Source organism: Anguilla anguilla, chromosome 6 (assembly GCF_013347855.1).
Source record: "Anguilla anguilla isolate fAngAng1 chromosome 6, fAngAng1.pri, whole genome shotgun sequence".
Lineage (NCBI taxonomy): Eukaryota > Metazoa > Chordata > Actinopteri > Anguilliformes > Anguillidae > Anguilla > Anguilla anguilla.
In genome coordinates, this window is record NC_049206.1 from 36675903 (window position 1) to 36701823 (window position 25921).

A 25921-nucleotide genomic window follows, 5' to 3' on the forward strand; every position below is an offset into this window, starting at 1 on the left:
AATTTGCCTTTGCAATGAATATGTTTTCCTGTGTAAACACCTCACAGCTAGACCAATGAGGCACCGCGTGTTTTCCCTTGGCTGGTGTGATTCAAAACCGGAGATGTTAGTTATTTTCCCTCTGTTTGTAAGAACAGGGCACAATTATACTTAAGAATGCACTGGTTCCGTCACTGCGGGTCAGATATGAAGGCGCTGCTTCATATCCCGCTTAAGACTGGCCTGAAACGGACCAGTAGCATTTTGGTTATTCTCCGTTCGCAAACGGGGCTATGCTGTCATCAGAGATATATGTGATCTGTCGCCGGACTGTCAATATTCCAATGGGAGCATCAGAATATTCACAAATGCGCGGAACAACACATCAAATATATCCATGACCACAGCAAGTAAGCGTAACAGTTACTAGGTTTTACCCTCGTGATAATCTGACTCCATATTAAATTATAATTTAAAATTTGGGTTCAACTATACGTGGAACTTGGGAGTGGTTACACTCGACACTATCTTGTGCCATCATTCCTCAATATATGCTCTTGGGTTTAGCACTATTGTTAAATCTCAGTTCGGTGAAGAACCCAGAGGGTAGGAGGCTGACCACCATAATACATGCCTTCCTTTGTGCATAGATAGTTATGAGCCCAGGACAGTGTGTATCTATCGGGCTCCTTAAGGACGCCCATGGGTCCTCTTAAGCCAAAACACCAGAACCAATACCACCAATCCCGTTAGCGGGCAGATCGTGGTCGCCTATCTAACTTAAAGACCTCACTAAAGACGTTTGCTGTACTAGACCCCTGATCAGTAGGTCCTAGTCATAATTGTCCCCCTGAGTATTTAATCGGAATTTCGGCTGAAAAGAAGATAAAATGGTTTAGAGTCATGAAGACCACGCAAATTAAAAATAAGAAGAATTTATTGAACAGGCAGGTAGGTCATTAGCTTCAAATTCAAAATCAATTATAAGGTTTAAAAACATAAATACAGAGTAAAAAGTTCTTACCTACGTGTTTAGCTAAAAATCACGAAATCACAGAGTCTGCGCAGTGTGGGAAGTCGATTACGATCTTCCCTATTCAGCTACGCAAAGAACACAGTGCAGTGTGGGAAGTCGGTTACGATCTTCCTTGTCTAGCTACACACAGAGCACAGAGTATGTGCAATGTGGGAAGTCGATTACGATCTTCCCTGTCTATCTACACACAGAGCACAGAGTATGTGCAATGTGGGAAGTCGGTTACGATCTTCCTCGATTGCTTTGTCTCCCTTCCTTTTAAGCCAAATCCCGCGTTTGGTCTAGGCGGCATTGCCATAAATTAACCTGGCCGAATAATAAAATCTGGAATTTCGGCCCCCACCATTTGGAGGCGGTTGTTAAAACAATTAGTGGGGAAATTGGGAAAAGGAGATGATTACCAGAGAGGACATTCCATTGTGATAGTTTTTCCCTGAGTTTCTAAAACTATGTTTTTTCAAATTCTATTTGGTATGAAACATATTTCATTCAATTGCTTGTATTTTCCTGAATACGTCCATACCAAACATGTCAAGTGGATGTAATATTATGGTGCAGTTGTCATGAAAATAGCCTTTTGTTTGACCATTTTACATGCAATCCATGTTATTACTACATAAGGCATAATACAGTAATATAATGAAAATATGTGCATGGTTTGTACGGTTTTCCGGGGTTTGTAAATAGGATAAACAGATGGTTTAAAATCCAGATCCAGAAAAGAAAATAAAAAGTGTAATGACAGAGGGGACCACATAAGGGCACTGTGGTACTGTCAGGCGCAGTTGCCCCACCATTTTGCCAGAGGCCTGATGATCTTAATGACCCCAACACACACACACCCACAACCATAGACAAAGAGACCAGTTCCCCTTATCTTAGTTGTGTCCAGATGGCAACATTCCAGAGGCCCAATGGCCTGCTCATCCTGAGGAAGTCCGAGTAACTTATTGTTTTAGCACACGGCTCTGGGTTCTTTGAAGTCCAGGATGAGTCTCAGCCTGCAGGTTCATTCAAATGCCAGCCTTTTCTGGGTCCCAGTTTGACTTCCCTCTTACACCTGTCTCCAACTTCACAGTCATCATCATTTTAATACAATTAATGAAATATAAACTAAACCAGGAAGTAGTCTGAACAATGAATCAAAGCCAGGAGTGTCAGTAATTTTTACGGACAAGAACCTCTTACTAACAATTGCTGTTTCACAATAAGGTTAGGAAAGTACACTGCAGTGAGATTAATCTGGTGAGTTTGATTGCATTTTCCTTTCAATATTGTAAATTTGTTTGGTTGAATCTGGCTCAATTCTATAGATATTGAGTCAAAATGACCTCAAAAAACTGTATTAACCAGGCCTCGGTTTTGGTTTACACTGCACTCTGTGTGCTCTGTCCCTGTTTAGAAGCTGTTAAAAGACAGCCAGCAGCTGCAGGAGCGTTTGGAGGAACTGCAGGTGAAGGGATATCTCCTGACTGACATGTTCGGCCCACAGAGTGCAGAGAGCCTTGGGGCAGAGATAAGCATCGCAGTGCAGGAGAGGGAAACAAAGCATGGCCAGCTGCTTCAGAAGAGGACCTATCTACTGGTGCATCATGTTCTCAACATGCTCTCTGAAGCCAAGTATTCCCTTTAGTGTACACACATTGGAGGTGCAGCAGGATATAGTCTGTTACTTGCCTCTCAATGGTACTTCCAAAATAATCAATCAAAGCCTCCATCAATACATATTTTCAGAAGCTGATACTTGTTTGTTCAGGGGATAATGTAACATCCTGCTGTCAGTTTTTGAAGTCATGTGCACCCTCTTGTGCTGATTTCAGGATCCCTATACCGTCCTTGATCTAATCTGCGTTGTGCTATTTCCTGTACACTGGATTATAACCCACAGATACAGTTACAGATACAGTTGGTGAATGTGAAATATGTTCCGAAAGGATAAAAGTATCACAATAATTTAGTCTCATAGTTTTATTAATTTGACAGATTGGGCAGCACTGGTGGGAACTGGGTATTCATTCAAAATAGCTTTTTCAGATTTGGAATGCTTAGTTGCTCTGAAAACACAGTATGCATCACCCCTTAAAACCCATTTTAAGGCCCAGATAAGCTGGTAAAACAATTAAACCAACCTGTTTATTTTTTTAGTTAAACAACTCAGAGTGTCCGATAGAGTCATTTATCTGCTTGTTCTCTGTATGTAAAATCTGTCTGTTTGTGTCACATGTAGGATTTACTTTCACGATCAAAGGATTTTGGGGAAAGATACGAGTCTGTCCTGAAATGGCTGCGCCTCCTAAGAGAACATTTTATCAGCACAGATGAACTTAAACCTGATGTCCCAGCCAAAAAGGCATTGACTGGACAATTCATGGTGGGCAATTATATTTTATATATACGGTGCAAAATGCAAAAGTTTTTGGACAGTGACACACTTTTTGGTTGTTTTGGCACAGTACTCCAGCACATTGGGTTTGAAATTAAACGATGAAAAACAATTAATTCAGACATTCTGTGCTACTGCAACCAAATTATGAGTTGAAAACACAAACTTGGTGTTCTAGGTTTATTAGTAGACGATTCAGGACAACTATTCCGAGTACAGAGTTTCTCAGTGCCACCATTGTCGCGCTGGTCGTGCATTTACCAAGCACCCCCTCCCTGCAGTCTCATCTGTAACTACACCCCCCACACATGACACACTGGACAATAGTGTCGATCTGGGCATACATGAAAACATTCTTTTGCGAAATTTTTTTTTAATTCTGTCGTAGCAACAAGATAAAGCTAACAATAGCTGAAGCTATGCCAGTACAGCTGTGAAAAACGCTGCTTACTGAACACTGAAATTAACAAGATGAATTTTTAAAAAATTATACCATGTCATTCTACTGTCAATATCTGTGACTAAATATGGAATAAATATACAACCTTATCATTGCTTTTACGCATAGAGATGTCACTTTCATATATTGGTCATATATTGTCTTGGACAATCCGTTTGTGAAATATATGATCATTTGTGACACCTGGATGCCTTCCACAATAGCTGTGCGTAATACCACATGTTGCTTTCGGTGTTGTCGTCCTTTATAGTACAATCTGGCTTGATTGACAGTTAATCGATCCAATAGGTGACAGAATAAGCTTTTTAACAATGTATAATATGTCTAATTGTCTAGTGTTTCATATCCCAGTGTAATCGAAAGTTTTGTCTCATTGTAGCTGCATTGCGCATTCAGTCTGTGGTACCAGTAAAAGACACTGCACCTGGCGAAATTTTATAGATGACTTTCGTCGTTTCTTGAAGAAAGAAGTACTTTTATTCTTGAGAAATTCTGAGCATGGCTAAGGCATATGTTTGCTGATAGACCTAGCTGATATACCGTTTTCTGGGCTAAGTTAGAACTGGGGAGCATTCATTCTGTCTATCTACTGAACACAGATAAGATTTCATCGTCCAAATGTAAGTGTTACTGCTGAAAATATTTTAGTTATATACTGTACGTATTTTTGAAATTGAGTATCTTTAAATAGGTTAGTGGTATTTTATAATGAGAATATTTCACACTGTAATGTAAGTGTTTGTTGGCAGTGTCTCTGTGATGCTCACATCTTTAGTTATAAAGCTTTAAATAGGGTACCCCCTAAATGGGCAAAGATTGGCCAGATTTGGCATGTGCGCTAAGGGGTTCATTGCTGTTTGTCATCACAACGCCACACAATGTACCAGAGAGAAAGACGAGGGAGTAGCAGGTTTTGACAGAGAGACTGGTGCTAAAATTATCTTATAATTAAAAATAATGTATGAATCATGTTGTATAGTCTTCTTTTCACCAATTATTATTAAAATATGTGTAATTTAAACTGTGTAGTAATACAATTTGTCCTCAAAATAGTTGAATCTAAATAAGTTATTGTTAGTGTTAGCCTGTCTAATAATATATATTTAATACATTTTTGAAATTGATATTACTTTATGTATTCAATTTCAAATTGTTTATCAACATGCTTGTGCATCATAATATCATTTTTAAATGAAGGAGTTACATGTGCAGTGCATTTTGGTTTTATTCCAAAAAGGCAAGCCTTAAAATGTTGACAAAGCAATTTGTCACTTATGCTGAATGGGGAATACCAGCAATTTGACCTGCAGTTGACCAATGAGTCTAGCTATGCAGGGTATTTGTTATGAACCATTTTTTATATGTGCATAGAGGTAACTTGTTTATTTGTGTTTTAATACCATTTTCAGATTCATATTCTGTTTTGATGATTTATCACTATAAATGGATTACAGAGTGTGACATCATATGAAACTGATGAATTGACAGATGTACAGCAGCTACTGACCAGGGATTTATGTTTACAGGTAATTCTGAAGGATCTAGAGGAGCATGAGGCTCACCTCACTGCTCTCCAGGCTGTGGTTCCACAAAGCCCTGCCGACCAGCACAAACTGAGCCATCTTTGCACAGAGTGGAAGGAGCTCCATAAGGCTATTAAGGTAGGAGATTATGTGCATCTACAGTATGTACGTTTGTAGGGCCAGTAATTGGTTGACTGGCCGAACATTTGATGTGGAACAGCTTGAAAGGTTTCATGCTTCATCGTGGGTTATTTTAAAAGTTTATTTATTAATTTTATATGTATATATACAATCTGGTGAAAAACATGTTTTCAACGTACAAAAATGCCAAGTTACTCACACATACAAAGGACTGTCTATAACTCTTTCATTCAAACTGCCAAAATCTAGGCCTGCCATTAAAGGTATTGTTATAAAAATTATGCCAAGTTACTGTACTACAAACAATATTGGTTATCTTACATCACACAAATTATATATTCATCAGATATTTCTTTTTGCACTGTGTTTGTAATGAGTAAGTGATAATAGTAATTAATATATAAATGTACTCTATGACAGACATGCATACACATAAATGCATGCAAACACACATAGCCTACATTCTGAAAGAAACATATAGGCATGGATTCAGTTATTTACCATGAATGCCAAATAAATGAAAGTGTATGTCAAAATTAGAAATGGAAGTGCTTTTAATGGGCTATTGCACACGACAGACCTATGAATTGTTTGTATGACGGTAGAGGATCTATAGGGCTATCTAACATGAATTTAGAAAAGAGGAGCTGTCGGGTACATGCAGTAATGTAGTTGACCCCTTTGCGCACATGCCAAATCTGGCCAATTCATGCCCATTTCGGGGGAACCCTATTTAAAGCTTTATGGGCTCTATCTTACACTCGGCGCAAAGCGGCGCCAAGTGCAACGCAAGTGTTTTTGCTAGTTTCAGACCGACGCAGTTGTCATTTTCCCATCCAGTGCCCACGTTGTTTAAATAGCAAATGTACTTGCGCCCATCGGAGCGCCCATGGTCTTAAAATGAGGTGTGTTCAGGCACATTGTTGGCGCATTGCTATCTTGAGACAGCAGAAAGCAATTGTGCAATTGACCAACAAAAACCTGGTCTTAAGTCAATGGCGCAGATCCGTTTCCACTGCAGAGAAGCGTTCTTTCCTACTACTTGGCAAATCCGCCATTATAATAGCAATTCGCCAAGGTACAAGCGCACCTGGCTTTTAAAGGGAATGGGAGATGACACTCTGATTGGTTTATTTCATGTTACGCTGAAAACACACCTATGATTAATTAAGAGATTAAGTACAACCCCTTTGAACCATGCGCCTTACTTTGTGCTCAGATTATCTGCCGTTAAACTAGCAAAAGTGGATTTGGACACGCCCTAAATGCACTTGCGCCATGCGCTTTAGACTGTGTGCTTAGATCGTTAAAATATAGCCCTATAACTCCCGAGGTGAAAACCATAGAGACTTGAAAAATGGCTTAAATGAAGCAAGACATTTGTACCATTTACAATACTAACTTAGATTAGTTTATATTCATAATTTTGGAAGAAATAAAGTGCCAGAAATGCAATTGTCTAGGCAAAAAATCAAAAATAAATTTGCTCTCTTTTAGTTTGCAATGAAATAATGAGAGATTGCATATATACAGCAGCCTAACTATACATGTCCTGGATCAAAAACTTCTTGACCACAAGTTCATAAAATCTAAGGGTAGATATGTAGAACTACTATAGAATCTATCTATGAAGCAAAAGCTAAGCAGTGTACCCAGCGTCTCCAAATCCATCCAAAATGTCCAAATTATGCATTGCTGTAAATCACAACATATTCATCTTGTCATGGTTCTGTGTTTCTGTCTCTGTCTTTCCTTGTTGGGCCGCCAGATGGCAGAACTTCAGTTTTGTGTTTCAGTTTGTTCTCCCTCCCTGTGTTAATTGTATTATTGGTTTTAATTATTCTATCATTGTTCTCACCTGTCTCGTTATTTAATCATTGTCCCCACCTGCCTCTCGTTATCCGCTCCCTCTCGTTTGATTATGTATTGAGTTCACCTGTGACTTGTCTATTTAAGTTCTTTGTCCGCTTGACTCGGGTGCTGGTTCCTTGTGTTTGTTTCAGATTTGTATGTATCTGCTTGCTTGTGTTTGTGTGTTTCTGACTGCGTTTCCGCCTGTGTATTTCTGCCTGTTCGTTACTGCCTGGTTTCTGTCCTGTCCGTGTTCTGCTCTGTGTGTGTTTTGAATTTTGAGTGTTCTGTTTTTGTGTTTTTTGAAAGTGCCCTGCGTGGCATTTTGGTTTTCCTGGTTATTTTGGTTCCCTGTTGTGTAAGTAAAGTCTTTGTTAATTTTCCTTTTTGAGTTTGTGTTTTTTTTTTTTACTCTGCGTTTGGGACCTACCTACCTGACCCGTGACACATGTATTTCACTATAAATCAACTGTTTTGACTCAAGAAACTCACTGTTGCATCATTTTCAAGTGTGAATTACAAGCTTTCCATCAGTACAGTGGTCTAAAATATCTAGGGGTCCAGAAACATATCCAAAATCTCTCCAAAAATGAATAAAATGCTTTTGGTCCATTATAAAGCATATACAGTTATGCCCAAACTTATTCATACCCATGCCAAATTTTGAGTTGTACTGAATTTTTATTTGATGAATAGGTTTCCTCTGGCTGGAAATGACATAAGAAGGTGACAAAAAATTGTAAGACATTGTGTTAGAGATATCAATGAAAAATATTACCTTTTTTTTTTTCTTTTCTTTTTTTACATTTTGACAAAACATTCCATGTCCAAAATTATTCATACCCTTTCTCAGTAATCAATGGCAAAGCCTTTATTTGCCAACACAGCAGTCAAACAGTTCTTATAATTGCCAAAAAGCTTTTTGCACGTCTCCACTGGGATTTTGGACCACTCCTCTTTTGCGAAGATCTCCAAGTCCTTGAGGTTGGAAGGCTTCCTTGCCATCACTCTGGTCTTTAGTTCCCTCCACAGATTCTTGATGGGATTCAGGTCTGGACTCTGGCTGGGCCACTCCAAAAGATTGATATTGTTTTCTGTTAACCATTTCTTGACCACTTTGGCTGTATGTTTCGGATCATTGTCTTGTTGGAAGGTCCAGTGCTGCCCACGGCCAAGTTTTTCTCCAGGATCCTCCAGGATCTTAATGTAGTCCTCTTTTCTCATGATGCCGTTTACTTTGACAAGTTTGCCTGGCCCACTGGCTGAAAAACACCCCCAAAGCATTACATTCCCACCACCATACTTGACCGTGGGGATGGTGTTCTTGGGGTTGAATGCTTCTCCTTTCTTTCGCCAAACGAAAGCCACGTCCCTGTGTCCAAACAACTCCATTTTCGTCTCGTCCGACCACGGAATTGATGACCAAAAGCTTTCTTCTTTGTCCAGGTGAGCTTTGTGAAGGCTAGGCGAGCTTTTGTGTGCCTGTCTTGGAGAAGTGGTGTCCTCCTTGGTCAGCGTCCATGGAGGCCAACCTTGTGCAGTGTCCGCAGGTGTGTAGGTCCGTAGCGTAGTGAGTTAGATATTAACTTCAATCGGAGGGGGGATTTGTACCCGGGTCTGTCAGTTCTAAAGGCAAAGGCAATACCCAGTGAGCTACGAGAGATGTAGATGTCAATGGTGCAAAGTTTAACTGCTTTAAAATGTACAAACTGATGTTCATTTTGTGTGTGTATCCAATGTTTTTATTGGTTGATGTACGTAAAAAAGCCCAATGGGGAGACATATTCTTTGTGGGCTAGGAGCATTTCAGGAAAAAGAAGAAGAAGGAAAAACCGCAAAATCCCCAAAGTTTGCGGCTTTATTGTGTGGATGTGTGAAATGGGGTAAGTAGGTACATAAATGAACGTTTTTACGGGCTGAGAGTCTGTGGTCATTGTGGTTATTCCTGTAGGGAACCCTGAAAAGTGCCAAACTCTCGGTGCTGTATAGGTATGGGGCATGCCGGCACCACCCTTTATGTTCTTTATAACATTGTGAATTTTTGACATTATTTAGGTGGAGGCTTCAAATAAGCCCACTGAGGATTTCTGCCTCTCCCTGCACTGTATATTATTTGTTATATTTGTCATTTTTGTGTTTTTTTTTTATTTTAAATTGTGCAAAAATAATAAAACTAAAACTGAAAACTAAAAGCTAAAAAAAAAAAAAAAACAAGCCATCATCTGTCAAATTGACCATAATATTTACAGCTAACGTGTTTCCAATGCTTGTTTCTTCATGGGCCATAGAAATGGATGCACAGGACAAGCCAAACATTGACGAGTAAATTCAAATAAAACAAGATAGTATTATGAGTTACATTCCATGAATGATGACTTCAGAAGCAAAATGTAGGATTACTTATTGAATGTGTTTTGTGTTTGTTATATCCAAATTTGTTAAACCTGGCCATAGTTCTCTTTCCAGAGATCAGAGATTTAGGGTAGAGTGTCACAACAAATGAATATTCCTTAAGGGACCTCATTGGTGAAAAAATGGCAGTGAACTGAAGAGCTCTAGCATACGGCCATGTGCCATAGACAGTGGGAGGCCCTGCGTGTAGAGTATATCAAAACTAGCCCACACACTGCTCTTTCTTTCATGATAAGGAATTGGGCTTGTAACTCAATGGTTGTGAATTTGATTCCCAGCTGGGGTGCTGCTATTGTGGCCTTGAGCAAGGTTATTGATGTCAGCTGCTAAAGTAAAAATATCCAGAGATATAATTAGATTCTTTGTAAAAATGTCATCTGTGCAAGTCACTCTGAGAGCATCTGCTAAATGTCAAAATGTAATGTATTTCAGGGGAGAGTTCAGGACAGTGAACATAGCACCGCAGATCACCAGTACTTTCAGGAGAAGCTGCTGGCTCTGGAGCATGGGCTGCTGGAGACAAAGTCAAGACTGGAGACGTTCTGCAGCTTGAAGGGAAAGCTTGGTGTAGACAACTGGCAGGCTGAGGCTGAGGTCACTGCTCTCCTCTTCCTACTCTCTCCTTACCTTACTCTCTGTTTTTAACTTAATCGTCACCAGAATATGAATACTTCCTTTGTAAACAAGAGGGAAAATGTGACAGGAGCCACTGAACCCAGGCTTAAGTCGCACGAGGTGATTATCCAGAAAATCGCGTTTTAATTGAAAACAATTTTTTTCATCAAAATTCCGTTTTTTTTGCAGAAATGACTTCTTAAACGTGTATACTTTCTAATACCTTCATATCAAACTCGTATTTGATCGGTAAACATGAGAAAAAGTTAAATAATTAAACTCTCTTTCTCTCTATCTCTCTTTCTGTCTGCTTGTTGCGAGGGGGCAGGACAATGGGCGGGACATCCATATTAATGACCATTCCGCATGACATTCCTGCATAAGTAGTCAGGAAATACCTTGTGTTGTTTACAATCTAGCCTACTTTTTTACGAGTGATTACGAGTGTCGCGGGAGATTCTATCATGTGTGATAACACTGGTAATGTGGCTAATGCTCTCTGCCAAATTACCAAGCTGAATTTAGATAGTGCCAGTGACAAGTACGAATGGATTGACATGGTAAAAGTAAATGAAGTAAGGGATACCTCGGCCTTTTAACAGTTCTAAAATCAATGCTGTACAAAATCCAGCATTCTAACGCAGTTAAAACAGCAAAATTATTCTTTCGATTTTGAATTGTTGTTACGTCCCCTCCCTTTTTCAGTGTCCAATTTCGCAATTGATGGCAACATTGAATCATGTTTCTAGTTACTGACGCAAAATAGGCTACTGAATCTCTTATTTGGATGGCAGAATAGAGGGTATGCACATGCCGTCACAGTAGGTGGAAGTCACTGCGGTTACACACACTGAGTGGCAGAAAGACTACAGAGTGATAGCTTTAGCATTCAGCTTGAATGCCGTGAAAACACAAAAAACACATGTAAAATGGGAAAGTGCTGTTGTGCGATCTTTTTTACAGACTGCTGAAAGCTAAAGAAAAGAGAAGCAAATGGATCGCTGCAATTCGCAGAAACAACTGGAATCCAGGCACCGAAACGTGGATTTGCGGTTGTCATTTTGTGTCAGGTATGTTGGATTTTTGTGTAAAATCATACCTTAAGTTATGTAGGCTACTGTATTGACTACTCATCAATTCAATATTTAGCATCTTTAATTTATATTCTGTGTAACTGTAACGTTTTTGTCAGCATTTATTAAAAAACACCCATGATGATGAGCCTTGTGTTCTACAAACAAGGGGGGGGGGGGTGGTTAGATAGTATTAGCTAGCCAAGCATGTACATTATTAAGGTATGATTTTACACAAAAATCCAACATACCTGACACAAAATAACAACCGCAAATCCATGTTTCGGTGCCTGGATTCGAGTTGTTTCTGCGAATTGAAGCGATGCATCGCTTCTCTTTTCTTTAGCTTTCGGCGGTCTGTAAAAAGATAGCTCCGATTTCTTGTTGAATGTCCATGGACCACTGGTTCTTTGGTAAGCCATGTGGCAGCATGTTTTGCCACTCAGTCCCGACTGAGGGAGCGTATTCCGGTGGGAAAGTGACGTCAATGCATACCCTATAGGCGTTCCGTATTAACTCATGGCTACGGGACACATTTTTAGGGGTCCAAGCAGCGAAGCTGGTGGAACCCTATTGTATCTGTTAGGATTATTATTATTATTATTATTATTATTATTATTATTACGCTGGTATAATAAAACAATGACGGTAATACATATATAGTCCGCTTCGTTCCGTTGCTACCATAACATAACAGACTATCTTGTGTCTACAGCTGCAGTTTCTCGCTGCAATTTCAAACATTGAATATTCACAAAAGACGCAATTTATGCTGTACTTTGCCAATGTCTAAATAAATAATACGCTACGGTAAAGCTTTGAGAGGATGAATCATTACTTTTCTTTGGCATGGATCCATTTGAAGACAATATTGGATGAGTTCGTTCAGTCTTTAAATCTGTCATTATGGTGAGAAATAGCTAAACCATTGTATTGATAGGTTCTGAGTTTCTGTGCAAACGCGCGAAAACACGCTGGTATAATGAAACAATGACGGTAGCCTAATACATATATAGTCCGCTTCGTTCCGTTGCTACCATAACATAACGACCTACAGCTGCAGTTTCTCACTGCATTTACTAATATTGAATATAAACAAAAGACGCAATTTATGCTGTAAATCGTATTCTCAATTTAATCTCTAAATCGACTGTAAGCTTAGGGTTGTAACTAGGTAGTTGTTTCGTAGGTGACTTAACTCGTCTTAACTATTGCCGTAGGGTCTAGTTTTTATCAGTGAGGGGAGGGTCTGACCGTCGGGAAGCATTGGAAGACAGTGTCGGGTGAGTTCGTTTAATTTTTAAATCTGTCATTATGCTGAGAAATAGCTAAACCATTTTATTGATAGGTTTCTGTGCAAACGCGCGAAAACACGCTGGTATAATGAAACAATGACGGTAGCCTAATACATATATAAAGTCCGCTTCGTTCCGTTGCTACCATAACATAACGACCTACAGCTGCAGTTTCTCGCTGCAATTACTAATATTGAATATAAACAAAAGACGCATTTTACGCTGTAGTCTGCCAATGTCTAAATAAATACTACGGTCCATTTGAAGACAATATCGGGTGAGTTCGTTTAGTCTTTAAATCCGTCATTGTGCTGAGAAATCGTAGTCTCAATTTAATCTCTAAATTGACTGTAAGCTTGGGGTTGTAACTAGGTAGTTGTTCCGTAGGTGACTTAGTCTTAACTCGTCTTAACTATTGCTTGAATGTTCTCATAGACTGCGTTGTTGCTGTTCTTGTTTGTGTTAGCGTTAATCAGTTTAACCTACAGGGTCCAAGTTGAATTATGCGGTTGTTCCCTGCACTTAGAACGGTAGGCTACTGCCCTCTAGGGTTTTCGACACACTTGTTCCTCGTTATGGTAATACATTTTGTTGTACGTCGCTCTGGATGAGAGCGTCTGCCAAATGCCTGTAATGTAGGCTACTGTAATATTCCGTAGCAACAAGATAAATCCGGCGTTAGCCCTGAAATATGCCAATACAGCAGTGAAAACGCTGCTCACTGAATAACGAAATAAACGAGACAAAGTTTTTTTTTAAAATTATGCCATGTCATTCTACATTCAATATCTGGGACTAAACTTTGAATAATTATACAATCTTACCACTGGTTTCACGCGTAGAGATGTCTCTTTTGCGACTGAGTGATCATATATTGTCTTGGATAATCCGTTTGTGATTCCTGTTGCTTCTCATCTGCCAATAAATAAATAAAACGGTCGGCTGCTCTGCGCGTAGGTCGCGACTTGATAACTCGTCTTTTGTTTCGTTTTTTGTTTCGTTTTTTCTCAATGTCGTATTTATTATTTGAAATGTGTATTTATGTGTTATTATTCTATCTGTCTTTGAGGCGCTCTGAAATGGGCATTCTCTGCTAAACTGAGCAATGGATTGGAATATGTGACTGACGTAGTGTTGCACGGTATACCAAAACTTCAGCACTTTCTCGGTACTTAAAAAAAAAAAAAAAAAAACGGTTTCGTGTTTGAATTTTCCGACGTTCGGTAGTTCTGCGTCAATTGTAAAAGCCAGGGAAATGTGTCTCCCGCATTACTGATTTAGAGGATGAAAAGTGTAGTTTGTCAGAATCTTCGCTAGATGGCAGTAGCAACTAAGGTTGCCAAGTGAGGTGACCTGCGCTTCTGCATTCACTTCCCTGATACAGCGCAAGCATTGACTCAGTTCACTTCAGTAGCAATAGGTGTTCCAATTTGGAAATATTTTATTATAGATAGATGCTATATTGTTATTAAAATATGCTGTTTTTAAATCTATTTAAAGGTGAAAGACCTGTTTTAAAGATTATTTACTTTACAACTGTTTAATTTTTGAAATATATTTAAAATATTTTTCTATTGTTCAGTGTTGTAACACTACAGGCCTATGCATATTAATATGTTGAAGAGACTTCAACTTACAGGTTGTTAATGAACCAGGTTGTTAATAAACCATGAATTCGAAAATGAGGTCAACCCTTGTGGACATTACGTTTCTGATCTTTTAAGGTAATTTTAGTATCGTTAGGTACCGAGTATCGAATTAGCATCGTTTAAGTTTCAAGTATCATTTCAGTTTTGAGTATCGTAATACTAAACCTGGTATCAGTATCAAAGTCAAAATTTCGGTATCGTGACAACACTAGTGTGACGCCTTTTTTAGTTGCGGCGCAGAAACACTGCAGCTGTGCATGCACGCCGGACCATCTAAGTGTTATGACATACCATCTAAGTGTTACGACATAGTAAAGGCCTTGACCGGAAGCGGCCAGGACACATCCATGGCGACGTAACTAAGTCATCCGACAGCGTCTCTTAGCACAGAATTGGCCATAAGTCATCAATATTTCATACGATCATCATGATATTCAGTAGATATGTTGGGTGAAGGCATATGATCATGAGGACAAAGCCATTTTAAAATCGCTCCATAGGGGGCGCGATGCTGCCAATGCTTGGACCCCTTCCAACTCCGCTTGCGGCTTTAATCTTCTGTATCTTTGTTAACGACTGTGTTTATAGTAGCCGCTGTTTTTAATATAATTCAGTAGTTAGCTAGCTAACCAGGATAAAAAGCATGCCGTGAGACCATTTTGAGCTAAAACCCAGCTGAATTTTAATATTGGCTAGGTAACAGGTGATGGTGAACCTATCATGAAACTAGCTGGCATTCAAAACCCGGTTTCAGAGGGTCTTGGAAAAACGCTGTACAGTGCGTGACCGCACCATTTTAAAAAGCAAGACAGAGATAGGGAGATGAATTTGATTTATATCCCTAGCTTCACCACCCCCGTCGTACATTATTTTCCAATAACGGGACAGCCCGTTGTGGTTTATCCCTTACGTATTCCATGCATTCAACATAAAATAGGTAGAATATATCACCACAATGCATTATGTGTAATTTGGTATCTATTTAAGCTCTAGTAGCTACATTTCCCAGTAGTTTGTGGTAGCTTAATTACTTTCAGAATGGTGTAAAGTAGGCTACTATTCTGCATAAATTAAATTAATTCAAAGTCTGAGTGGGTGTGAACAAGAGGCAGTGAGGATCCCAACTTCTGCTTTCAACCTACATTAAAGTTGATTTCTAAGCAGTTTAAATATTTGTATTCCATGCATTCAACGTCAAATAGGTAGAATATACCACCACAATGCATTATGTGTAATTTGGTGTAACTGGTATCTATTTAAACACATGGTTGCTAAGGAAATATGTCACAAAAGTGTGGGAATCCGTTGTCAATCTTTGGCAGTGAAAATCTCTGGTTTTCTGGCAGCCCATTCAGCATAAATATGTAACTTCAAAACAGCACAACGTCCTCAGTAATTGTCCAATCTCCATGTATGATACATCTATTTGAAGCTCTGTTTCTCAGCTTACATATGCTATAAAAAACTCAAAATCAACTTTCCTGCACTTAAGCCTGGTTTTCTGGCTCCTGTCACAAATATCTGACTGATCAAGATATTCTGTTTGCACTGTTTGGCCTCTAGAACTACACTTACATGAGTGGCAGCAATAGCCAGTCTAAAACTATTCTGCTTGTTGAAACCATTACATTACATTACAGGCATTTAGCAGACGCTCTTATCCAGAGCGACTTACACAACTTTTACATAGCATTTTTACATTGTATCCATTTATACAGCTGGATATATACTGAAGCAATGCAGGTTAAGTACCTTGCTCAAGGGTACAACGGCAGTGTCCTTACCCGGGAATCGAGCCTGCGACCTTTCGGTTACAAGTCTAGTTCCTTACCCACTGTGCTACACTCCGTCCTGCTAATTGAAGCACTAGGCATCCTCTCCAATAGTCTTGCAGTATTTGAATACGATATACATTTCCCTCATTTCCTTGTTTCTTTTCATAGATAGCTTATGAACACAAGGAGAGGAGATTAGGGAATAAGAACAGAAAAGTGTCTCAAAAAAGAAAAAATCTGAATTTTTCAGTTTCTCCAGCATCATTTTAATGCATCATTCATGAGTGACATTGAAACTTCCCGCAGACATGTGTTCTAATCTGGTTTATCATAAATTGTGATTTGTGAATACGACAATAACTAAACCACATAAACCACATGCTAGAACAAATTAAATTAGTTTGAATTATAGATTTAATAACACTATGCTTATTTTATATACTTATTTTTCTATCTCCTTGGTTGGAGGAACACTGACAGTATGAGTTAAGCAATATCAGGATGCTGGCATCAACAGACCTCAGTCAAATATGTATTTGTTTTTTATTCAAATACTTTTCTACGCTTTACTGATCTTGTCTGGTGTATTCTGCCTTCTGGTCATATTGGCAGGCTCAATTACACTAGGAAAGATCAATAACGCACAGAAAAGTATTTGAATCCAAAACAAATATGTATTTGACCAGGTCTGGCTTGCAGTCATGTTTATTCACCATCAGTTCTGAGCGGTGTTGTCTATCACCTTCAGAGAGTGCTGGGGGAACTCCCTGAGAGGGAAATGGAACTACACAGAGTGGAGGCTTTGAGTCAGGGAGTGCTCATCAGGACATCTGTTGAAGGGAAGGGGAAAATCTTGGAAGACCTGCAGCGTCTGAATGACTCTTGGGCTTCTCTGCACACACTTAGTATGGACCTCCACAGGTATGACTACCATTAAATAAGATTGTTCTCTCCTTTTATTCACATTACATTTTATTTGGGAGACACTTTTTTCCAAACCGACGTACATTAAGTGCATTTTGCAGGTATGCTTGAGGCATACAACTCAATGGTGGCACTTAATAGCACCCATGTCCAGCTCTAGTGGAGTACCATGATAAATGTAACATTTGTAAGTCATTTTGGCTTAAAAGGTCTGGAAAATGACTAAGCTTTAAATTGTGTCCAAGATGTTTAACACATACACAACCGGGAAGAAAGGGTAGGCCATATTGGGTTTATGCACAATGATTCAGCAGGGCTGAATTGGACTGACTCATTAGTACCCCACCTGGAATTTGGGAGTATCACAGTATTTCAAAAACTCACATTTTTCTGAATCCATATTGTTGTCCAGCATTAGATAATGAATATATGGACATTAAATGTAAATATAGCATACTTTTGATATATTCATCTAATCAGTTTTAGGCTGAATATCATTTACTGTTAAAAAAGGCAGTTCTTGTTTGAAAGTGCTGTGGTGTGTTGTAAACTTGTGCTATCTGCAGGTTTCTGTATGGTGATGGAGTGACAAGCAATGCCTCTTGTATAACAGGAAATGAGGGGGACAGAGTAGGACAGATTAAAACAAGCATGGACTTGTGGGTAGGGGATGGAGAGGATGTTTTCAGAAAGAGTAGATCAGAACAGGGTTCTGAGGGTATGGGTTTAGAGCAGTTTTTAAAAGTTAAAGAGCAGTTAGAGGTTGGGGATGAGGGGGGAGTTTCTGCTGGAGGTAAAGGTAAAGGTTTGGGGTGGGATATCAGAGCTGAAAGGGAGCTGCATATTAAGGGTGAAGAGGCACATGTGGGACAGAGTGCCAGGGGTGAAGGAAGGTTTGGTGCTGAAGATGATAATTTGGGTCTTAGGAAAAGTTTCAGAGATAAGTTAGGATTCAGTGCTGGAGATGATGCTAAAGCATTGGGGGGTGGAGATGAGGCTATGAGTCTGGGGAAGGGTGTCAGAGGTGACAGGGTGTTGGGGACTGGAGATGGGGGTATGGATGTAGAGGACAGTGTCAGAGCTGACGGGATGTTTGGGGCTGAAGCTGAGGGCATGGATTTGGGGAAGGGTGTCAGAGCTGAGGTTATGGATTTGGGGAAAGGTGTTAGAGCTGCCAGGGTGTTAGGGAGTGGAGATGAGGGTATGAATATGGGGAAGGGTGTTAGAGCTGACAGAGATTTGGGGACAGAAGATGGCAGAATGAATATGGAGAAGGCTGTCAAAGCAGAGAATATAGATTTCGGAAAGGGTGTCAGAGCTGTCACAGTGTTGGGGACTGGAGATGAGGATATGGATACCGAGAAGGGTGTTATAGCTGATAGGCTGTTTGTGACTGGAGATGAGGGTACAGCTTTGGGGAAGAGTCTTAAAGCTGACAGAGTGTTGGGGACTGGACATAAGGCTATAGGTTTGGAAACAGATGTCAGACATGTTGGGGGCTTAGGGGCCAGTAATGAGGGCATGAATTTGGGAGAGGATGTGAGGGCCCAAAGTGATTTATTTTCTAAGGGAGAGGGAACACATGTGGAGCAGGGTGTCTGGGGTCAGTTGGAGTGTTTGTCTGGAGGTGAGTGTGTGAGTTTGGAACAGAGTATCAATTCTAAGAGTGGGTTTGGTGCTGAAGTTGGCTGTATCGGATTTGGGGACGGTGTCAGGGCTGAATCTGCGTCAGCAGCTGGAATTGGCAATGTGGGTTTGCAGGAGGTTATAAAAGCTGAGGCAGTTTTGGGGGATGGAGATGAGGGGGAACTAGGCGCCAGAATGGAGTGCATGGGTTTGGGGTGGGGTTTGAGCACTGAGGATGGGTTATGTGCTGGACATGAGGGGGCACATGTGAGGCAGAGTATCAGGTGTGAAGGAAGGGTTGGTGCTTGGAACAAAGGTGTAAACTTGGGGAAGGGTGCCTGGAATTTAGGGAGGCTTGATGCTGTAGATGATGGTAAATGTTCAGGTCAGGGTGTAAAACCTGAGGTGATTATGGAGGATTTGTGTGGTAGAAGTGTTAGTAAGAGTTTGGAGCTCAGATCTGCTGCCAGGTTTGGTGCTGAAGATGAAGGTAGTGGTTTTGAGAAGGGTGTCAGGACTGAAAGGATGCTAGGGTTTGGAGATGAGGGGGTACTACCTGGAAGCAGTGAGGGTATGGGTTTGGGGAAGGGTGTCAGGACTGAAGGGGTGCTAGGATTTGGAGATGAGGGGGTAGTAGGTGCTAGCAGTGAGGATATGAGTTTGGGGAAGGATGTCAGGGCTGAGGTGGGATTAGGGTCTGGAGATGAGGTGAGAGTTGGCGCTGAAGATGAGGGTATGGTGTGGGATTTCAGGGCCGGGGAAAGGTTTGATTGTGGACCTGTTGGGGCACATGTAGGACAGAGCGTCAGAGCTGAAAGGGTCTCAGGAGCAGGCTGTGAGGGTGTGGGTTTAAGTAAGAGTATCCAGGCTGAAGAGTTATGTGTCAGAGGTGGTGAGCATTTGACTTCAGAGCAGGCTGTCAGAGCTGAAGCTAGCATTGGTTCAGCAGGACTCAGTGCAGGAAGACACAATAAACCTGGCAGTGGACTGGACCGGGGAAAGAGGCTTGGTTGGAGTCTGGATCTGGGTCTGAACACTGTAGAGGTCCATGCAGAACAGGCTTTGAGGCAGCAAGATGCCAGTGTCAGTCAGGTCAATGCTGGGGTTCAGATAGTGGATTTGAGAAGTATATATAGTGAGAGTCCCTTCAGAAACCACAGGGAGGGTACTGAACAGCAGAGTGGAGGGACTCGAATAATCTACTGGGGACATTCTGGGAAGGAGCGTGGGAAAGCTGCAGAGTCACTTCTCCAGGAATCTTCTGGAACCTGTTTATACCAATCGAGTCTTCATACACTGGTAATATTTGGATAATAATGAATACATTGATTGTTTCTTTCTGTTCCTGGATGTTACTGATAACCTTATGATTGTTTTTATTCTCTTCAGGAAGAGTTTGAGGCCTGGCTTCAGGCACAGGATGCTAAACTCAGCAGGATTGTGAGCCAGAAGGGGAAGTTAACAGCCAAAGAACTAAGGCTCAGAGAGAAGGAACTCAGGGTGAGGCTTTTTTTTCCTGTTTTGCACAGTAAAATGTTCAATGTCAATTCAACTCTAACAGAGTACAAATAGGGACCATATGTAATCTGTAAGAGTTGATTTAACAATTAACATTTTACTGTGTAGCGTTCAGTTTATGTTATTTGGAGCAAATGGAGCCACTTTTTTATATTTTTGTAAATCTGACCATAGATGTACCTGCAGTCCCATTTACAGGAAACAAAGTACATTTTAGAAGGGCTTTGTCATGAAATGTAGAGTCTGTCTGTGTTGTTGCAAGTTATACACAGTATACAGTAGTGTCCATAAAAAAACAGGTTTTCAGTTTTTTGACAGTGTTCTTAGTAAAGCAATGATTTAGTTTTCCTGCAAATCAAATGGCTCTTGCAATATCTACAACTGGTTTGAGTTCCATGTGGAAATGTTGGATTGTAGCCCAGTGGTCAAAGTGTGCGACTCACGGGAGACGCTCCTCCTCTCAATATGTGTCTGAAATTTGTCTACTGTCCTGTCTTCAGGAGCTGAGGTCTGGCGTGGGCTGGGGTCAGAGCTTCCTGCTGGGGCTGCTGACCTCCCAGGGTGGGGTAGGGGCAGAGGACCCATGCTTAGAGGAACTTAGGTACCGCTGGGTGCTTTACAAGTCTAAACTGCAGGATACAGGGGACCTGAAGACTCACCTGGGGGACCAGGTAAAAGCCCCTGCTGGACAGGGCTAATACATTCACCTTTATCACAACAGGGCTGCTGTGTAGGGGTCCTGCAATTCTGGAGATAATTACAGCAACAAGCACAGTAAGACATTTAATAAAAAGAATGTCAAAAAAAAAGAACAATAAAAAGTGGTTATTAGTTCTGTAGGTAATTAATACAGCTGAGCCAATTATTAATATACACTGAGAGACAATAATATATAGTTTACTATAACTTGTAGTATTCGAAAATAGATTATATATAGCAGTGATCCATCTTGCTGTGTATCCTGTATCTTTGATTCTTAAAAAACAAAAGTCATGCAAAATGCAAATGGAACTCTAAAGTGTAGGGATGCACTGTGAGGAACTATAATCAACCACTCAGCCATTGTGGGCCCTTCAGCCATTGTGGGCCCTTCAAAGACATGAAATAAGATACAGGAACAGGGGAATTTGGCAATTTAATTAATAATTTATATGTTTGATAATAATTCCCAAATTAAATGAAATAAATAAATGTTACATTTTGGATAAGCAAGGTGTTTTAACTGTTGATACACTTGTGTTCAGTATTCAGAGTGGACATTAAACAAGGGTGTTAGCAGTAAAACTGGATTCAGGAAATTATATATATTTTACATAATCCTGACTGACAGCACAATATATTGGGAACTATATTGGTATCTGCCAGTGTTGGTTAAAATTTTTGGAATTGGTCAGATAAAACCAGTAAGGCACCAAAAATCATTTATTAGAATGTCTCATTCATCCTTGCACAGGGCCATAGCTGGAAACAACACAAGGCTACAACAACATGTAATTTGGTAAAAGAAGCAATATTAGTATTAACCCCTTTGTGCCGATGCCAAATCTGGCCAATCCCCACCAATTTAGGGGGTATTTAAGGCTTTATAACTCCAGAGATTTCAAAAATGGTTTAAATGAAGCAGGAGTTGTACCATTCACAATACTAAGTTAGTTAGTTTTGTTTATTTTCATAATTTAGATACAAAGGAAATGCCGCAAATACAAAGAAATCTAGGCAAAAATTTAACTTGTTCTCCTTTAGTTTGGAATAAAATACACAAAGTCACAAATGTAAAACAAGTGATACTACACATTTCCTGAATCAGAAACGCATGCCTAGATTGCTCAACTCAGACATTCAGTGCTCATGCAACCAAACTATGAGTTGAAAACACAAACTCTGTGTTCTGTCTATATTAGTAGATGATTTAGGACAACTAGACGGTGTTTCTAAGCACCCCCTCCCTGCAGTCTCAACTGCAGCTACACCCCCAGGCATGAAACACTGGACAATAGTGTCTATCTAGGCATTCATAAAAATATTCTTTTACCTCTACCTTTGTGTTTCGTCATAGTAATAAGATAAAGCCAACAATAGCCGAAGGTATGCCAGTGCAGATGTGAAAAATGTTGCTCATTGAACACTGAAATAAAAGAGGAATTTTTCTGAAATTATACCATGTCATTCTACTGTCAATATCTGGGACTAAATATGGAATAAATATACAACCTTACTGTTGGTTTTACATGTAGCGATGTCCCTTTCGAGACTGAGTGGTCATATATTGTCTTGGAAAATCTGTTTCTGAAATAGACACTCATTTGTGACGCCTGGGTAGCTTCCAAAATAGCGGTGCGTAATACCATACATGCTGTTTATGCCCTTTTTAGTACAATCTGGCTTGATTTGCAATTAAGCATTCTAACAATGTATAATATGTCTAGTTCTACTTTTGGAATAGCCGTTTATAGCTCAGCATAACTAAAGGTTTTGTCCCATTAGCGCAACCTTACACATTCACTCTGTGGTAGCAGTAAAAGACACTGCACCCGGCAAAACTTAATCGATGAGTTTCGTCATTTATGGAAAATAAGATTATTCTTGAGAACTTCTGAGCATGACTAAGGCATATGTTTGCTGATAGACCTAGCTGATATGCTGTTTTCTGGACTAAGTCAGAAGAGGAGACAGCATTGATCCTCTGTCTCTGTCTCTACCTACTGAACACAGATAAGATTTTATCGTATATATGTACGAGTTACTGCTGAAAATATTTAGGTTTTTTTTTTTAATTGAGTGTCTTTGAATAGGTTAGTGGTATTTAATAATGATGATATTTCACACTGAAATGTAAGCGTTCGTTAGTAGCTTCGCAATATTTGTGTTTTATGCACCAGATATGATGTCAAAGTTGGAACATTGCCAAAATAGGTATAGGTACAGTGGGTATTATAGTGTTCCAGGGTTATTGCACAGTTCCACAGTGAGTTAACTGTTCATAAGTGTGACGACGAGGGACAAAAAGTATTTTTTTAATTTTGGAGAGATTCTGGATATGTTTCTGGACCCCTTAGGAATTTTAGACCACTGTACTGATGGAAAGCTGATTATTCCCACTTGAAAATAATGCAACAGTGAGTTTCTTGAGTCAAAACAATTGATTTGCAGTGAAATATGTAATTATGTTGTGATTTACAGTGTTACGTCCCCAGCCTCTGCTTGCCTGGGTAGTGCAGGTGGAGGTAATACCTAATTGCTTACTTGCTTGATTGCCTCCACCTGCCTGTGGCCCAATATAAGCCCTGCAGTATGAGGCTGGGGAGATTCTTCTTTGAGGTTTCTTTTGTGTGGTTTGCATTTGGTAGGTTTTTGTGAAGACTCTTTTATTTTGTGAACTTTGAGTTTTTGTTTGTTTTAGTTTGTGTTTTAGAATAATAAATGTCTGAGTTTGTGTTTTTAGATCAGTTTCTGTCTGGTTTTTGGTGATTTGGACATTTTGTTTGTTCCGGCCCTTCGAGCCGGCCGTAACAAAATGGGGGCTCGTCCGGGATCTGCCATTCCACTTCTGACACCACGGACACTCAGACTTCCCTGCGGCGATGACGACGCGCGCAGACTTCCCTGCGGCGACGACCCGCGCAGACTTCCTGCGGCGGCGACGACGCGCGCAGACTTCCCTGCGGCGACGACCCGCGCAGACTTCCTGCGGCGGCGACGATGCGCGCAGACTTCCCTGCGGCGTGCGTGGGCAGACCTTCCTGCGGCGATGACGACGCGCGCAGACTTCCCTGCGGCGACGACACGTGCAGACTTCCTGCGGCGGCGACGACGCGTGCGGACTTCCCTGCGGCGTGCGTGCGCAGACCTTCCTGCGGCGGCGACGACGCGCGCAGACTTCCCTGAGGCGTGCGTGCGCGCGCAGACCTTCCTGCGGTGGCGACGACACGTGCAGACTTCCTGCGGCGGCCACGACGCGCACGGACTTCCCTGCGGCGTGCGTGCGCAGACCTTCCAGACCTTTGATCCAGGACATATGGTTTAACCTGCTGTATATATGCAATCTTTCAGTATTTCATTGCAAACTAAAAAGGAGCAAATTCATTTTTGATTTTTTGCCTAGACAATTGCATTTGTGGCACTTTATTTCTTCCTAAATTATGAATATGAACAAGTCTAAGTTAGTATTGTAAATGGTACAAATGTCCTGCTTCATTTAAGCCATTTTTCATGTCACATCTCGAGTTTTAAATAAGTTATATGTACAAGGATTGGGCAGATTTGGCATGTGCGCGAATTGGTTAAGCAAAATGTAAGCTATGTACCCTGGTGTCCCTGAGTGTCCCCAGATATATCCAAAATGGCCAAATTGTGCAGTGTAAATCATAGATTAATCATGTGTTTCACTACAAATCAACTGTTTTGACTCATTTAAACTCACTTTTGCAGGCTTATAAAGTGGGAATTGGTATCTTTTCATCCATATGGGGGATGTATATAGGATCTAAGAATTTATCCAAAACTTCTGCAAAAATGAATACAATGCTTTTTTGTCATTAGAAAGCATTTACATATTTTATTCACTCCATTAGAACTGTTAGAACAGGAACAAATGACATAACACAAAAGCATTATAATTCACTGGCACACAAACCTAAATAAGTAAACATACATTCCTTTACTTCAATAAAACACCACTTTTTCCTGTACTCTATAGTATGTAATCGTATGTTACTTGCCCAGTGATGTCATTTCTCTGTAGTGTGTTTCAAAAATGTTGCTATTTGTAATGGCAATCTCAGGACATCGGTGACCTGGCCACTAGGGGGCTTGCGCCAAGCGTTTAATTATACTATCATTTATTTAAGTGCCTTGGTACTAGAAAGGTAATTTTAGACTGGGACTCAAGGATAGGACTCACAGTTGCAAGTTCAGGGATTCACAGACCTATATTTCCAGATGAACCATTGTATACTTTATCATCTGAAGAAAAACAGGTTTTCAACATACAAAAATACCAAGTTACTCACACGTGCAAAGAACTGCCTATAAGTCATTCATTCAAACTTGCTAAATCTAGGCCTGCCATTGAAAGTACCAATATCAAAATTGGTCCAAGCTACCAACAATATCTTAGCTGACAACACAAGGTGTATTCCAAACCAGTGCTATCCAGTGTTTCCAAATAATTTTAACTTGGCCCTGTGTTTTTTCATCTTACCATCTTAAGAGTATGTGAAAACTTTTTAAATGGAAGTGTTTTTAATGGGGTATTGTGTACATGATTGTCACGGAGTGAGCCGTGTCACGAAGGTCATTCAGTGCTGCAATTGTTGTGTGTGTCTAATGCCGGCAATTATAACACCTAGTGCACACAATTATTGTAGTTGTAACATTTCACCGAAAACATTTAACCCGCATTACAGTTCTGTTCAGTCTATTATTATACAGGTTTACACATGCATTTAGAGTGCCGGGAAGGCCCCACCGCTATTCACAACTAACATCTTAATGCTTGTTATTTCACAAAATAAAGTTTCTCAAACACAAACCGGATACACATATTACTGTTTGTCAATCTGCTTTTATTGATCGCTAGCGTCTGGTAACAATCTGTATTCAAATTATACTCATTCAGGATTATTCAGCATTCTTGTAATTTCTGCAAAACTGTACCATGTG

General features: G+C 40.2%; 1 protein-coding gene across 9 annotated transcripts in view; it reads left to right on the forward strand.

Moving 5' to 3' along the window:
* Positions 1 to 25921, forward strand: part of LOC118230112 (nesprin-3-like) — a 78513-nt gene that overhangs the window by 49687 nt on the left and 2905 nt on the right. For 6 of the 9 annotated variants that reach the window (XM_035422900.1, XM_035422894.1, XM_035422896.1 and 3 more), the window contains 8 exons: positions 2418 to 2600; positions 3243 to 3386; positions 5385 to 5519; positions 10218 to 10379; positions 16941 to 17113; positions 17683 to 20041; positions 20132 to 20242; positions 20761 to 20931. In XM_035422900.1, coding sequence (XP_035278791.1) covers positions 2418 to 2600; positions 3243 to 3386; positions 5385 to 5519; positions 10218 to 10379; positions 16941 to 17113; positions 17683 to 20041; positions 20132 to 20242; positions 20761 to 20931 — 3438 coding nt within the window. Of the gene's footprint in view, positions 1 to 2417; positions 2601 to 3242; positions 3387 to 5384; positions 5520 to 10217; positions 10380 to 16940; positions 17114 to 17682; positions 20042 to 20131; positions 20243 to 20760; positions 20932 to 25921 lie in introns of those variants that run through there. The other 3 variants (XM_035422898.1, XR_004765795.1, XM_035422899.1) reach the window with 3 other exon arrangements.